General features: G+C 38.6%; 1 protein-coding gene across 1 annotated transcript; it reads right to left on the bottom strand.

The window, feature by feature from the left end:
* Positions 1-11,244: 11,244 nt before the first annotated feature.
* LOC114383808 lies at positions 11,245-12,838 on the bottom strand. The gene is made up of 3 exons (XM_028343544.1): positions 12,277-12,838; positions 11,825-12,131; positions 11,245-11,746 (listed from the first exon to the last, which is right to left on the bottom strand). The coding sequence occupies exons 1-3, from the start codon at positions 12,836-12,838 to the stop codon at positions 11,245-11,247; spliced, it is 1,371 nt and encodes a 456-aa protein (XP_028199345.1).
* Positions 12,839-13,508: the final 670 nt, after the last annotated feature.

Raw genomic sequence — 13,508 nt, 5'->3', positions numbered from 1 at the left:
AAAGAAAACAAAATTAAGATCACCAAAAGAGGAAAGAATGTCAAAAACATTGCATAATTTTTCATTGCATTGCATTGTTGCATGCAAAACCTGCATTCATCTCATTTTAGGGCAAAATTTGCATGTCCATACATTCCAAAACCCATGTTTCACATCAAGCTACGAGTCCATAGATTTCTCATTATATACCAATTGCCAATATTCAATTGCATGATTCATAGGACTCAACGTCCTTTGCTTTATATTTCAAAAGACTATAATGTCTTTTGCTTTACGCTTTCAGAAACTACAATGTCTTCAGTCATTTGCGCTTTCGAAGACTACAATGTCTTTTGCATTATGACTTCAAAGACCACAATGCCTTCAGTCATTTATGCTTTCAAAGACTACAATGTCTTTAGTCATTTACACTTTCAAAGACTACAATGTCTTTAGTCATTTACGCTTTCAAAGACTACAATGTCTTTTGCTTTATGATCTCACAGACTACAATGTCTTCAGTCATTTACGCTTTCAAAGACTACAATGTCTTTTGCTTTATGATCTCAAAGACTACAATGTCTTGAGTCTTTTACGCTTTCAGAGACTACAATGTCTTCAGTCATTTACGCTTTCAAAGACTACAATGTCTTCAGTCATTTACGCTTTCAAAGACTACAATGTCTTCAATCATTTACGCTTTCAGAGACTACAATGTCTTCAGTCATTTACGCTTCCAGAGACTACAATATGTCCAGTCATTTACGCTTTCAGAGACTAAAATGTCTTCAATCATTTACGCTTTCAGAGACTACAATGTCTTCAGTCATTTACGCTTTCAAAGACTACAATGTCTTCAGTCATTTACGCTTTTAGAAACTACAATGTCTTCAGTCATTTACATTTTAAAGACTTCAATGTCTTCAGTCTTTTTACATTTTCAAAGACTTCAATGTCTTCAGTCTTTTACATTTACAATAATTCAATGTTTTTTGTCTTTTACATTTACAAGACTTCAATGTCTTTAGTCTGTTTCATTTACAAGACTTCAATGTCTTCAGTCTTTTATATTTCAAAGACTTCAATGTCTTCTTTCTTTTACTTTTATTTACAAGACTTCAATGTCTTCAGCCTTTTACAAGGACTTCAATGTCTCCAGTCACATGTTTTACAAGACTACGTCATCTTTTGCTTGATGATTTCAATGTCAATGTCCTTTTGCTTTTTTTCAGTTCCACTTCCTCTATTTCCTTTTGCATCCGGTTTCGAATAGCAAGATTGCTCAGATGAAATTAGTGTCCTTATCTTTACTTACCTTTTCATTTTCAATAAAAGATATGTAAAGAGGGGCAACTGTCAGACCCTAATTTCATCCAGGGACTATTATTCGCTGATATTGATTCTTGCTAGTCGAATTACAGTGTTTGACACTAGTTACAGCACGAAGCAAGGGATCACTCAGTGTTTTAATCAAGAAAACAAAAGGATACCACGGAAGGGGGCAAAAGGGTCTTTTTTTTGGATTTTTCTAGACCTTAGCTCGCCCAAGCTAGGATCTGGCTCACCTAGGCCATGAAATTGCTTCATGCCTAAGCAACTAGCTCGCCTGGGCGAGCTCATTCCTTCAAGGCTAAGCATCAGCTCGCCTGGGTGAGCTTCAACTACCCCTAAATGGCCTTTTCCCTATAAATAGCCATGTTGGGGGGGTTTAAGGGGTTCCAATGTTCAGAAGTGGGAAAAAGAAAAGAAAAGAGAGAAAGAAGAAGAAGAAAATAAGAAAAGTGAAGCCGAGGCGCTACCGAATCGCAACCGTGATCATTCCCTACATCGTTCTCTTATTCTGTGTCCCTCGTGCAATAGCCAGTTAGTTTTTTTTTTCAAGGATTGAATGTAATCTATGCACCCTTAGGGGTCCCCTCTTTTATTATGTGCATATTAATCTTCTCCATTTAGCATCGGTGATCTCTTTTTCATTTGTACTGTTTAATCCTAACCGATCACTAGTGCTGTAAAATTGTCTTTAAAAAGATTGAAAGTTCATAAACAAAACCAAAATAAAGAAATCAACTCATAACCAAAATTCTTTTTATCAAATATCACTTGAGATTGTTTCAAGGTCCAACGCCTTAACGACTCCTTCCGCTTTTCAAAATTTAAAACATCGTTTCAAGGTTCAACGCCTTAACAACTCTTTGTTCGCAATTAAAATAAATTTTTCCAAAAACAAAAAATTAATTTAACACATAAACATTCAAACTTAAAGAACTGTGTTGGTCTGAATTCTTCATCACACTTGAGGATATATAGGAGCAAGGGCAGCCCCCTTGTCGACCCCAAAAAAATAAAAAATAAAAATATAAAAAGGGAAAATAAATAATTTTGAAGTCACATTGTGCACACTCGATTAAAGGCTGCCTTCCCTTGTGATGGGCGCGTGGGGTGCTAATATCTTCCCTATGCGTAAACAACCCTCGAATCCTTATTTTCAAAATTTGCAGGCCTCTTTTTGGTTTTTCTAATGTTTTCCTTAAATAAATGTTGGTGGTGACTCCCATGCGTTTTCTTTTTAGAAGACGCACTTTTTCTTTACGCTCACACACCCATCATAGGGTAGGTTACGAGAACTACTAGAAAATAGACTTTTAATATTGGTTAATAAGGACTTCCAACATCGGTTATTAATCGATGTTTAAACTACTGATGTTAAAGTATCAATGTTAACATCGGATTTTGAAAAACCGATGTTAGTTTATGCTCACCAACATCGTTTTTTGAAAACCGCTGTTAGTAAACCACAACATCGGTTTTTAGAAAAACAAATCTTTTGTACTGATTATATACAGTGCTGAGTTACTCACCAAACTGCAACAAGTCACTTTGTACTCATTCAGCAAGACATTAAAAGTGATTGAGTTAGGAATTTGGTGGTACAAGAAGTGTCATTTAGGATAAGCTTTTAGTTTAGAGATGCTTTTGAAGATGGCCAAGAAGAAAACACTCTGTCCAAAATGCGTCATGGTCACTTGATGATTTCCTGTGAGTTCATAGAAATCTCTAAGTTCTATCCATCCAGCCACTATAGTTGAGTTCACCAGATCTTGGTTGTATGTAACAGAGTGCATGTTGTCATTACTGTCTAGCAGATGCCAAGTATGCTCTAGTTGAGTTTTCCATCTTACAGAAAAGGTCTTACTCACTTCACCATAAGGCTACATTTAAAGTAAACTAATATGATTAATATTGATGTGTTATATCATGTCATGTTTATTTGAGAATAGTCTTGAAATTCCTAACTTGATCCTTAATATGAACTTTGTTGAACATTTCTTATGGTTTTCTGTTAATCTTCATCATTGTCTTAGCCATTTCATTTCAATTCTTTTGATCTTCATTCATCGTTTCTGTTACATTTTCTATTAGTTGTATCTATGTATCTATGTAAGCAAAGCTTGCAAAATTTCCAATATGAACAGAGGATACACATTCCTCATGTTTGCTAAATCAAAATCTTTTTACACTGGCAAAGGAGACAAGAGTTAAGTTACCTTTGCTATTGTTACTACTTACTATGTTTGGTACAACACAATGGCCCTCAAATCCCAAAATAAAGGCTAACCGTGCAAGCAACCCCAACCTAAACATCGTTGGCTAACACTACTGTAGGTAGCAGGCAAGTAACCAACCAATCTAACTATGCCCCTTACTCCTCATCACAACATCAAGAAGTATGTTTGTTTATCAAAAAGCATATTGCAAGTTTTAAGGCATATTGCCTTCCATTAGGGATATCTTCAGCATAGTTTGCACTAAAATATAGAAAAGACCAAAGTATACAATAAGTGAATCAAGCCACAAGCACTCCAAGTTGAGCCCACAACAATTAATTGCAAGTTAAAATCAATCATTATATACAAAATATCATTCATTCAATATTAGCATATATATATCATTTGCTCGTGTAAGTGTGCATAACTTATATGTAGTCAGTTATCAATCCCGTAGCACAACTAACATAGCCTCTGGAGTGACAGAAAACCATTAACTAACACCAAAGCACTAAAAATTAACAGTGCAAGAATGAAGAGTGCGACAATGAAGAGTGCAAGAACAAGAATAGGAACCCTAACATAGCATTGAAATGGAATTCATAAACTCCTAACATAGTGTTCATTTAAATTGCCAAAGGTAAGAGAAATGGAACATACCTCGTCGCTGATACCGACAAAGGTATGTGACCTTCAGACGAGTCACTGTGAGTGGGAGTGAGAGTAGGAGTAAGAGAGTGGGGGGGAAAAGGGAGGAGTTGGAGCGCTGCAGAGCTCAGAACTTTAAATCGAGAATGGGAGTGACATTGGGCGTGAGAAGCAATTATATATCATCACTTTTATTACAATTATGCCACCGCCTTTTCCTTAACATTGGTTTTTGATAAAACCGATGTTAAAGTGCCAATGTTAAATGTCTTTTTTTTAATAGTGTTTAAGTGGACAAGAGCACTTTTCAAAATCATTTATCACCTCAAATCCAACCACTAAATCATTACAAGACATTCCATATTAAATAAATTTTTTTTGAGGGTCAGACACTCCTCGACCCAATCCCAAAGCACGACAATTCATAATCAATATCATAATAAACATATTCATTACATGCAACATGTCTTGCCAAGTGGTCACACTCACTTTGTCTTACAATATATTCAACATAACAATTTTCCAAAATTCCACATAAATAAATCTCAAAGTAACCAATTCAATCCAAAGCTCACGTCATTTATTTCATGCACTTCTACACATTTATGACATTTTCTCATTTGGAATTACACATGATTACCTGCTTTTAGAATCAACTTTCTCATTGATCTAGAAATCCAATTAGGACAAAACATATATGTTTTTCAAGGTTTTTAAATGCAAGGAATTCATTTTTGGACTAAAAAATTCTTAAATTCACTCCCATTTGACCCTAACATGAAACTTCCCTGCAGTTATTCAACAGAGTTCACAAAACTTGTTTTCTAATTTTTAAGATTTATAGAAATCCATATCATGCAAATTTTATATCAAACCCCATGTTTTCAAACATGAGGAACTCATTTCCATGATCAAAATCTACAGAAACCAAGCCCATGTGTGCAGTTCATTCAAAACAGAGCACATTTATGGAAAAAGCTTAAAACTTGAAATTGTGATTCCAAGAGTTATATTAACTCAAATGGAGTGTATTTTATGTATAACCATAGGATTTTGGACCTTGTGAGTTCAATTTTGAGGTTCACAACAACAAATTCCAGCTCCAGTTTCAAAAATTTTGAAAACAGACCAATTATACACATATATCTTGCCCTAACTTAAAAATTTAACTCCAAAGGCTATACAACTCCAAATGAGACATATCATATATGCTTTCCTAGGTTTTTTGGGTTAAGTAATCCATTTTTGAACCCATAATTCACAAATTCAACTTGTAGCAAACATAGGGTCACAGTCACAGATTTACTAGTTTCATGCAAAACACACCAAATCACAACATAAATGTAATATAGCTTCAAAACATCAAGCATGAATCATAAGAGATTAAGCACTCCTCTCTTACCTCTTTTTTTTATACAATGAAGCAAAGAAATGAGTGTGGGTTGACTTGGGTCCTTGAGCTTGGTTAAGCCCTTAGTTAATCCCTAATTAATTCTCACTTCTAAATTGATTCTAGAGTAATAGATTCATTTATTAATATCTTATATTAGTCTTTAGTAAAATGATTAAAGTAAATGAGAAATTATTTCTCCTCCTCCTTAATTATTTAAACTAATAGTTTCTCACATCTAGGTACATTAATGCTCTAAAATTCCATGAATTAGTCTAAATCTCTCATATTAGCCTAAAAATCTTTAATTACTAAACTATCATTAAGGAAGGATTCCCTTACTTTGACTTTCTAAACTATAGTTAATTTTTGTTGACTGATGGTTTGACTAAGCATTTCTACATTTAAAACACTTATTCCAAGACTTAGAACTTAAATCTAGGTCACTTAACTGTCTAATGATGGTTATATCTCTTATATGCATGATTTCACTAAGGATAATGCTACCACACTACATATCAAACAAACATAGATTATTGTTACACAAAACTTCCCAATTTAATAAAATTGGGATGTTACAAATTTGGTTGCTACTGCACCATAGGAAGGTGACAAATAGTCGACTTACGGGTTATTTTCGATAGTGCACGGTCCTATAAACAATAGTTTTGACTTGAATGAGTTTCCTTGGTTAAGTAAGTATAGATCATTTTAAGGGATTAAAAGTAAGGACAAGAAAAAAAGTTAAGGACTAAAACTAAGTGGATAAAAAAGCTAAAGGACTAAAAAGATAATAAACTTTAAATTATAAGATATAAAATTTGGGCCTGTTGAGATATTGGCAAGTGTACCAAATCGCTCTAAGTAGTAATCCTCGAAAGTCTGAGTATCGTTTCCACAGGGATTTTATTGCACTTTATCGAATACTCTTCAATTCGTAAGTAAGAAGTAAATAGTAATAACATGAATAGGCACAAGAATAGATTGCTACTACTAGATCAAATAGTTTAGACAATTAATTGATAGAAATGCCAAGACCGGACAAACCCAATTGGCCTACGATGCATGTAAATATGATATTCATTACCAAGGCAGTTGTATTAGTTCTACCCACATCTATTAATTTTACTTGCCCCTGATGCCTCACGATGACAAGCCTATTTTAACTATCTATCTCCCAAATGTCTTTGCGAAGATTCAATAATTAAAATGCATTAAGGTTCAATTCTAGATGTTGCTAAATGCATGGGCATTGAGTTATCATTCTATGCCTAGCAATGCTAACCCGATGATCCTTTTCTTAAGATGTTCTATTAGGTGTTACCCTTTCCCAAGCGTATAACCCCTAAAACTGATGCATGCATTAATTCTTAAACCCTTATTAGGAAATACCCTCTCCCAAGCGAATAAAAACCCAAAAGAAATTCAAGAAATAAATGCAAGATTAAAAGGAAAGAATTAGAACATAAAAACCTGGAATGAATCCTTTTTGCATTGATAACTCTTGAAGTACACCATATATCGTTGGCTTTTTAGGCCTGCCAGGCCCTAGCTAGGGGATTAGCCACTCATGGCCATTGAGGGCTTTACAATTGGGGGTGAAAGAAAGAAAAGGGGTAATGAAAACAAAGAATATAGAGAGAGAAGGGAGAGCTCAGGCTTGAAATGCTGAGAGAAGTGCTCTGAGGCGAGGTGTGTCGTTTCCCTTGGACTGGCTCTCTATTTATAGTTGCTGAAGTGGGCTTTGGGCTTTCGTAAGCGCGCTTAGCGCGACACCTCGCGCTTAGCGCGTTCAGATTGTTCGCTTAGCGCGTGCTGCAGGCTTAGCATGTGTTTCTGTTGGATCGCGTGCTTAGCATGTGGCTCGCGCTTAGCGCGCGTAACGGATTCTGCATTTTCGAGCATAACGCCTCGCTTAGTGCCTGTGCTGCTTTGCTCGCTTAGCGCGTGACGCGCGCTTAGTGCGCGTGTTGGGCTGTGCCTGCTTCAGACTCCTTCTTTTTCTTCGCTTTCTGTTGCCTTTTTGCTTAATGTAACTTCAATTTTCGTATCTGCAACCAAAAATTCAATTTAATTAATTTTCTAACTTTTAATCACAAATAACTGCTAAATAATTAATTTTAGGCCAAAATTTGACTAATTCTTTACTATTAATTCACAATTATTTAGCAGTTATCAAAATCCCCCAAATTAAACTTTGCTTGTCCCCAAGCAAACCAAAAATAAAACAAGTAAATTCTCAAGCAAGTTCTTAAATATTCCAACACTATCAATGGCTTAAGTTCCTCCTTCTTTCACTGGTCCTTTCCGCATCTGTCAACATCTAAAATGAAAGCATCAAAACAAAAGAGTTGAATTAGTTAGTCATCTGGAACTCAATCAAATTTGGTTTGCCTTACTTTCCTCACAAGGCTGGTGTTTCCCTTTGCTCACAAGTGTCTGGTTTAGTGTCTGCAATTTGATAACAACCTGCAAGTAAGACTCCAAAGTTTTGCATTTCATCTCAGTTAAAGTTATCTTTAGTTACCTTTGGTGGATCACTAAGGACTTTATTGGCTTGTATCGGGGCCTGGCTTACAAAAAATCATGGTTTTTCTTGGGAATTCAAACTTAGGATTAAGAGAGCAAAAATTTCCAATTCTGCCTAGGCCTTTTTACTTAGCCCTTTTATTTCCCCACAACACTTTTCTTTGTGACACCTCTCTTGCTCTTTTGTTTCTGCCCTTTATTAAATTCTTTTCATTTTTTTTCGAAATTGGGCCTACAGTTTGTAAAGGGTGTCTTACTTTGTGTGTTGTATTATTGTCTTGGCTACCTATTTCCCAAAATCCCCCAAATTAAGACCTTAATAACCCATTTTTGCTCTCTTAAAATCCTAAAAGGTCAGGATTCTCATTTCATTGGCTCAAGGGTTAATTCAAAATAATTAGTTGGCTCAATCATGGGTGCAAGGGGTAAAATTATGTTGGGTCGGCTTTTTGGCTAAGTAGGTAAACAAAACAAACATGGCCTTGATCATATCCACCTTAAGTAACTATTCTAATAGTCTAAGAATGATGCAAAACTAGGAATTTAAAAATAGGCGTTTTCTCCGTCAATTAAGTTCACACTCTCACCGGGACTTAAGCAAGTATTCGGCGTACCAGTTATGACCTTGTTCCATCAAGCTAACCTTTTCCACTATGTGTTATTCATGTTGCATTTCTTGACCTGACTTGTGCTTCCAGAACCAGAGTTTCTCCAAGGATCATTGGCATCTCAAGTGTTGAACCTTTCAGAACTAGCTAAAGAATTATGACTGCTCAAATTACCATGCAATTATTACTTAGAAAACACATACTGAAATACTAATATTATTACTACTACTCTCTTTTTTTTAATTACCAATAGACTACATAAAACATAAAAACATAAAAGAAAACATAAAACATAAAAGAGAACACAAAACATAACATAAAAGAAAACATCAAAACATAAAATCAGCTGCCTCTGCCCAAGTCAGCCCACGGGCCCCAATCAGTGCCAGCCAAATCAGCCATGAGGTCTTCATCAACTGTAGGATCCTTAGTAACGGTGGCTCCAGAAGGCTCTTCCCCCTATCATTGGAGGGCTAGTCTCTTGGCCAAGCAACCTGTTGACGATAAGCCTCTAGAGTGATAAGCGGTGGATCCATCTGCAGGTGCAAGGATAGCCTGTGCATGTTCTCCATAATGAGTTGTTGTCCTATGTGAATGGTCCTCAGCATCTGACCATGCATGTCTAGGGGTGCTGAGGTGGATGCAGGTGGAGGGCGCGGTCTCTGGGAAGAAGGCTGAGAAGGAGGCTGGGATGGAAGAGGAGCCTCTGATGCGGACGTCGAAGCTCTGGTGCGTGTGCGGCGGGTCCCTGGAAATGTGATGGATCATAGGACTGAGTGATTCAAAAATCAGGGTATCAGAGACAACCCCCTGAATCTCACACAGTGTTGTGATCAACGATGGGAACCCAAGCCTGAAAATGCTGGACTGGGCAATCTGACTGATCTGAAGAGAAATGACGTTGCCCACGTCCAGGTCCATCTTCATCACCAAACCATAGATGAGTCAGGCCTTGTCAACATTAATATCAGAAGTGTGAGAAGTAGGAGCAAGGTTAAAATAAGAAAGGACACTCCATGTCTGAGCAAGTGTCGTCAGATCCTTCCGCAGCTGCTTCCAGGGGGCACCATCAACATTCAGCCCAAATCGTCCCCCTGGAGTACACAAAGCGGAGAGGATGGCGTCATGATCTGGAGGCGTGTGGAGGTACTGAAAGTATGCTGGGTAATCCTCTCCATCTGCCAGGACTACCAGGGTGTCAAGGAAATCATTAATCGTCTCAGCATCGAATCTGACTACCTGTCCTCGAACCCTGCAAAACTTCAGACTGTGGTCCCCTGGATCATATAGGTTGGAGTAAAACTTCTTCACCAGAGCAACACCAATCCGCTTCTCTGGAAGTCAGGTCAGAACCTGGTCCCATTTGCGCCTCTGGAGCTCCTGAAGGAACTCATCAAACATCCCTGGTCCAAGCTCGATATTCCTCTCTGGAAGGATGTTCCGATGCTAAATGTTGTCCTAATATATGTGCCATGCGATCTCTGAAGTGAAACAGGAAGAGTCCCAGTTGGACGCTTCCCCGGGTGTGGGCACAACTCGGTGTTTGCGGGAGGCCATCTGAAAAACAAAAACAAAAGAAACAGACTGAAGTTAGCAATCAGGGGGGTGCAAATAGAAAGCAGAATAAGGGTGCAGTCAGCAAAGATGGGGGTGCAGAAAGAAATTCAGAAGGGAGTGTGGTCAGTAGAAAAAGGGGGTGTAGAAAGTAAGGCGGGAGGGCTGATGGGCCCTAAGGCCCAGCCCCGCGCTTAGCACCCCCTTCATGCTGCTGCTAGCACGCGCTTAGCGCCACGGGTGGGCGCTTAGCGCGTTTGCTCAGATGCATGAGCGCGCTTAGCGCGGGTTGCCGGCTAAGCGCGTGCTTGCTTTTTCTTGTCTTGTTCTGCGGAGGCTTAGCACGCTCTTGCTTCCTCCTTTCCATGTTGGTTGTTCTCGCTAAGCCTCTGCATAGGCTTAGCGTGATGCTACCTGCAAAATATTATAGCAACAAACCCAGATTCCAATCTCACCTTTTTAGTGAAGACTGCGTGAAAAAGGAACAGAGAAGCAAGTAAGCTTTAGAAGAAATGCACAGAAAGAGGTATATAGGAAGTGGGAGTGCGCAGAAGAGAAGAAAAGAAGTGAAATGGTTAGATTTAAAATAAAACAAGGGGAAGCTGAAGGGCTGGACAGTTTCGAAAACTGTCCAGCAATTTATGGCACGCGCTCTTAGTACGCAGGTGCTGCTAAGCGCACCAAGGGCAGCGTCCCTTGGTTTTTCCCAATAATTTAAAATTCAAAACTTTGAAAAATACCTGGGTGCTTAGTGCGCGGACGCGCGCTAAGCGCGTAACCTTGTGCAGCCCACTTCTCTTTTGCTATTGGCACCCCTCCTAATGCTGACTTCACCTGTTGGGCCTTTACTTTTTGCACCTCCTATTTTCTATTTGCACCTGTTGGGCCTTTTTTTTACATAGAATAAAAATAACTACATTTTTACAAAATATGTTGGGTTGTCTCCCAACCAGCGCTTAGTTTATTGTCTTTAGCTAGACAGTAAGCCTTCTCAAGGGTCATTTAAGTAGATGATGGTCGTCAATCGCTCTAGTTGTCCTCCGTTATAAGGCTTCAAGCGTTGTCCATTGATGATCCATTTCTTCTCAAAGTTCTCTTCTCTAGGATCCACCAATTCTACTGCTCCGTGAGGTCTGACTTCTTTGATTATGAATGGCCCTGACCACTTGGACTTCAGCTTACCTGGGAATAGCCTTAGCCTCGAGTTAAAGAGTAATAGTTGCTGCCCTGGCTGGAATTCTTTCCTTTGTAGCTTTCTGTCATGATATGCCTTTTTCTTTTGCTTGTAAATTCTGGATGACTCGTAGGCATTCAGTCTCATCTCTTCTAATTCCAGCAGTTGTAGCTTCCTCTTTTCGCCACATGCGTTGTTGTCAAAGTTGAGCAACTTGAGAGCCCAATATGCTTTGTGCTCCAGCTCCACTGGTAAATGACATGCCTTCCCATACACTAGTTGAAATGGTGATAAGCCGATGGGGGTCTTGAACGCTATCCTATAGGCCCAGAGAGTATCATCGAGCTTCAAGGCCCAATCCTTTCTTGATGATGCAACTGTCTTCTCCAGGATTCACTTGAGCTCCCTATTAGAAATTTCTACATGGCCATTCGTCTGAGGGTGATAAGGTGTGGCCACCTTGTGTTGGACATTATAGTGCTCCAGGTCTTTCTTCAACTGATTGTTGCAGAAGTGCGTTCCCCCATCACTAATCAAGGCTTGTAGGACTCCGAAATGGGAAAAGATGTTCTTCTTCAGAAATTTGATCACTACCCTGGCATCGTCCTTCGGCGTGGCTATGGCTTCCACCCATTTGGAGACGTAATCCACAGCTACCAAGATGTAGACATTCCCGTATGACGAAGGAAGGGGCCCCATGAAGTCTATGCCCCCAACAGTTAAAGATCTCTACTTCCATGATATTCTGCAAAGGCATCTCATTTCTTCGAGATATCCCCCTTGTTCTCTGGCATTTATCACAACACACAAACTCATAAGCATCTTTAAAAATAGAGGGCCAAAAAAAACTTGATTGTAGCACTTTTGCTGTTGTTCTGTCCCCACTGTGGTGACCGCCATAGGGTGAACTGTGGCAATGCCAAAGAATGCTTTGTGCTTCCTCCTTTGTGACGCATCTCCTTAATAAATTATCCGCTCCTGCCTTGAACAAATGAGGATCATCCCACACATAGAAGCGTGCATCGTGCAAGAATTTCTTACTTTGACTCCAATTAAGCTCCTCTGGAATGACTCTCATGGCTTTGTAATTAGCCATGTTTGCAAACCAAGGTCTAGCGGTAACCTGCAAAAGAAACTCATCAGGAAATTCACCTTTTACCTCTGGTTTTTCCTTGGTGACATCTTTATTCTTTAATCGAGACAGATGATCGGCTACCACATTCTGGAATCCTTTCTTGTCCTTGATGATGATGTCAAACTCTTGTAACAGCAGGACCCATCTGATCAACCCCGACTTTGGGTCTGTTTTGGCGAGCAGGTGCTTGATGGCAGCATGATCCGTGAAGATGGTGACCCTCGACCCTATCAAGTATGACCTGAATTTCTCCAAGGCAAAGACAATGGCTAGCATCTCCTTTTCTGTGGTTGCATAATTCAATTGTGTTTCATTCAGGACCTTGCTAGCATAATAGATGGTGTGAAATACCTTGTTGTGCCTCTATCCCAGAACTGCTCCTACTGCATAATCACTGGCATCACACATTAGTTCAAAATCTTTATTCCATTCGGGTGCAATCATTACCGGTGCAGTGGTGAGCTTATTCTTCAGTGTCTGGAATGTTGCTGAACATTCTTCATCAAACTTGAAAACCACGTCTTTATTTGGCAGATTGCTTAAGGGCCTGGCAATCTTCAAGAAGTCCTTGATAAACCTCTTGTAGATGTAGAAGCAAAGCTTCAAGAAAGACTTCATGGTGAATGTGATTCAAAGGTGTTTTGATGATAACAATGATGACAACAAAAGATGATGACAAAGGTGACGAACAAAAAGCTCAAAGATCAAAGAACATCTCAAGTGAATCAAGAACAAGTCAAGAGTTCAAGAATCAAGAAGAATTCAAGACTCAAGAAGAAAGCCTAGAATCAAGAATCATCAAGATTCAAGATCTCAAGAATCAAGATCAAGATTCAAGACTCAAGATTCAAGAATAAAGAAAAGACTCAATCAAGATAAGTATTAAAAAGTTTTTTTTTCAAAACTTTGAATAGCACATGAGTTTTTGACAAAACCTTTACCAAAG

This window comes from Glycine soja, chromosome 14 (genome assembly GCF_004193775.1).
Source record: "Glycine soja cultivar W05 chromosome 14, ASM419377v2, whole genome shotgun sequence".
Classification (NCBI taxonomy): domain Eukaryota; kingdom Viridiplantae; phylum Streptophyta; class Magnoliopsida; order Fabales; family Fabaceae; genus Glycine; species Glycine soja.
The sequence above is the reverse complement of the archived record's forward strand: the minus strand, read 5'-3'. Positions and strand labels throughout refer to the sequence as shown.